Genomic DNA, 3,680 nt, shown 5'->3' with positions numbered 1-3,680 from the left:
CTTCTTCTTCTTCTTCTTCTTCTTCTTCTTCTTCTTCTTCTTCTTCTTCTTCTATGATAATGTCAACCCCCGTCATCTAGCTGAATACACTTGTCTCTTATCGGTCGTCATGAACATTTATGTGTTGCTTTCCGTACAAAATACAGCATGGTCTTCCATCTTCCATGAACTGAACATTTCTGTGCTGTGCGTTCCGTATGTATATATTATTATATACAAGGTCTTACCTATTCCACGAACTTAACATTTCCGTGTTGCTCTTCTTTTAAATTCTTTCGTGAAATATACATTTGTGTGTTTTCTTCTGTCTGTCATAATGTCGTGTAGTGGAAACGTCTGTGTTTCTCGCTGTCTGTTATAATGTCGAGTCATCAACACGCCTGTAGCTGTCATAATGTCTTGTTGTGAAAACGTCTATGTTTAGCCCCATTTACACCTACAGTTAATAGATAGATAAACTGTGTAGGATATCGAAAGAATGGCGGGTATCCAGTCAACTTCCCGATAAAGCTAAGTGTGGAAACAAGCAATCCTCTCGATATCGAAGGGTTCTCAGTCCAGCAACCAGATATCTGGCGAAGGTAGATATTTTCCGGCCGGCGAACTGAAGGCATGACGACGAAGGAGCGGCTTCTTTGACATTGCCCAGTGTGGAGTTGAACATGCGTTCCCAAAACTTCCTAAATATTGGTCAAATAAAAAACTCACGCGCAGAACACAATTTAATGCTGGATTACCAAGCTATTATTTTTTTGGGTGAGTCTGTGTGTGTTTTGTGAAGGACTGACACTTTCAGGTAAAAAAAAAACCTGTATGTCTAAAAAGAACTTCTCTCGTCGACAAACTTTCAGTTCAACGATGACCCAGATCTAGCGCCTGTCGGTTTAACTGTAAGTTTGTCGATGAAAGAACTGTACGTGTAAAGGGACCCTTTCTCTCTGTCTGCAATAATGTCGTGTCGTTGCTCTCTGTCTGTCATTGTGTCGTGTCATGAAAACGGTGAGTATATCTCTCGCCCTGACAGCTCACCACATGGAAATGGCAGTCGATCATTCGGAAGTTGAAGGAAAAACGAACGGGACACTGCACAACGGCACTGCCCTGGCATCAAAAGTAAACCATGAACCGGTGGCGATGTGGAAGTGAGTAATCACACACACACACACACACACACACACACACACACACACACACACACACACTTATTATGTTATGTTTAATTAAGCCAATTGTAAATACATGCAAAGGGTTTGTGATTATGATTGCGTTTAGTTTTTAGTTTCAGTAAAGAGAAGCACGTCGACAACTCAAAAGCCATAATTTAAGGGAGGAAATAAATCAATATGAATTGACAGGGACATTGAAAGAGGGGAAGAGAGAGAGAGAGAGAGAGAGAGAGAGAGAGAGAGAGAGAGAGAGAGAGAGAGAGAGAGATAGAGAGAGAGGTATCGAGAGAGATTGAGAGAGAGAGAGAGGTTGAGAGAGGTAGGGAGAGAGAGATTGAGAGAGAGAGATTGAGAGAGAGAGATTGAGAGAGGTATGAAGAGAGATTGAGAGAGAGAGAGATTGAAAGATGTAGGGAGAGAGAGACAGACAGACAGAGAGAGAGAGAGAGAGAGAGAGAGAGAGAGAGAGAGGGGGGGGGGAGAAAGAGAGAGAGAGAAAAGAGAAAGAGAGAGAGAGACAGAGACAGAGACAGAGACAGAGAAAGGAAGGAGAGATGGAGGTATAATGTAAAATAACCTTTTATGTGCGTACATGTACGTGTCTAGAGACACACATTTTCAAGTCCTTCTAATGACACACTTTATATGTACGTGTATCTAGTAACACACTTGTCGCCCCTGCTAATTAGTTTCTCTCCTCCACTGTCACCCCAATAAAGAGAACAAGAAGATACGAGCTTTTCAAACGGAAAAAGTGAGCCGCCGACTCCTGATATCAACGGACTCACGAACGGTCTGGAGAGTGACGGACTGCTGCAGATATCGAAGACGAAAAGCCCTGAAGTCACCAAGAGCAAGAAGGACGATGAGGACCACGCAGACACCGACAGGTTGGGACATGTGTTCATTGCTCGATATATTATAGATCTACGTTATATGGTTGTTCTCTTAACGGGTGGTGTGCATCATACAAGGTATTTTCTATGGGTTTGACTTTCTTTAAGTTTTTATTTTCAAGTGGTATAAGTTAATTATAGACTAATTAGAAGCTTTATGTCTAAATTTACCGACTTTTCTGAAACAATTAATTTGGTCTCTATGGCGGCCATATGGATTTTTTGGTGGCAGGCGTTTTCCAAAGAAAATATTAGAATATAAGCCTCAAGCTTAACACACAAATACACAAACCCATTAACTGTGATCATAGGAGAGAACTGTTTCACCCCTGACCCCAAAACACACCGACATTTCTGCCCCACCCACCCGTATGCATTCCAACCTCTCCTTGTAGTCTTTGTTGAATGAAATTGCGCCAATGTCCTTCTGAAAGCCACAAGATACGATAGGATCAGTTAAGATAAGATAACAATTTATTTATCTTCACATAAATAAATATTTTTGCGGGAAAGCAAATACACACACGCACATGCATTCGTCAACACACTTTCTCTCTCTCTCTCTCTGTCTTTCTCTGTCTCTCTCTCTCTCTCTCTCTCTCTCTCTCTTTCTCTCTCTCTCTCCCTCCTTTACACACGCAGATACAAACACACGCACACACACATGCACACACATACACACACACACATACACGCACACACATGCACGCACATACGCACACACACACGCACATGCAAGCACACGCAGCAAATGCCGTAAAACTCTTATTAACAAAACGAAATCTCTCCTTCAATCCCAACTCCGACCCATCCACCTGTCCACCTGTCCATTTGTACTGCCTGCCTGACCACTGGTGACCACTGGGACAAGCAGCCTCGACCTCACGGACCCCGATGACGTATTATTCGCCCAGATGGAGCGGGGGATGTTGCTCAGCATCTGTTACGCGGCCAACACAGGTGGGATGGCCAGTTTGACAGGCACTGGACCCAACCTGGTGCTCAAGGCCGCGGTGGACGAGTAAGTTCCTCCCATAGACTTGAATTATAAAGTCTCAAATTGGGCACTGTCAAGGGCGCCCGGGGGACGATAACTTTAATGTTTTTTTATCCTAGACTTGGCACTGTCATGGCCGTCCATAGACTTGAATTATGATATTACATACTGTGAAGGATGGAAGGTCATTATACATCAACCTCTGAGTTAGAGATGACACCTCCAGGTATCCAGGTATGCTATGCGCTGTCATGACTGCGATCAACTTGCGTTATAACTCTTTGGACCTCAACACGTTAGAATCAAGCTGTGTATAAGGAGGCTGATGCTTGATAACCCCCCCCCCCCACATTCTAAATCAATTACCCACTCAATGAGATGATCGAACATACATCTATACATATACATACATGTAAGGGCATGAATTGACACTGTTACGTTCTGAACAAACGTGTGTCCACGTAGTATTTTACCCATACCTAGCTAAGAAACTAGCTGTTTCTTCTTCCTTTTCAGTTAAAATCTAAATTTTAATTGTCCTGTACGGCCACCGATTGTTGAGCAGAAAGGTGATTATCATAGACGAATGGGCATTTGGACTGCGGCAGTATAATAAAGAAA

General features: G+C 43.0%; 2 protein-coding genes across 2 annotated transcripts in view; both read left to right on the top strand.

Moving 5' to 3' along the window:
- Nucleotides 1-1,196, top strand: part of LOC118478345 (solute carrier family 13 member 2-like) — a 1,852-nt gene extending 656 nt beyond the window's left edge. The window contains exon 2 of the mRNA XM_035971825.1: nt 1,025-1,196. Within this exon, the coding sequence (XP_035827718.1) occupies nt 1,025-1,146 (122 nt within the window). The 3' untranslated portion in view covers nt 1,147-1,196. The remainder of the gene's footprint in view (nt 1-1,024) is intronic.
- A 476-nt stretch (nt 1,197-1,672) lies between these two features.
- Nucleotides 1,673-3,680, top strand: part of LOC101855899 (solute carrier family 13 member 5) — a gene marked incomplete at its 3' end in the record, with an annotated part of 9,513 nt that continues 7,505 nt past the window's right edge. The window contains 2 exon segments of the mRNA XM_013086866.2: nt 1,673-2,056; nt 2,937-3,083. Coding sequence (XP_012942320.2) covers nt 2,977-3,083 — 107 coding nt within the window.

Source organism: Aplysia californica, unplaced genomic scaffold (assembly GCF_000002075.1).
Source record: "Aplysia californica isolate F4 #8 unplaced genomic scaffold, AplCal3.0 scaffold00514, whole genome shotgun sequence".
Taxonomy (NCBI): domain Eukaryota; kingdom Metazoa; phylum Mollusca; class Gastropoda; order Aplysiida; family Aplysiidae; genus Aplysia; species Aplysia californica.
The sequence above is the reverse complement of the archived record's forward strand: the minus strand, read 5'-3'. Positions and strand labels throughout refer to the sequence as shown.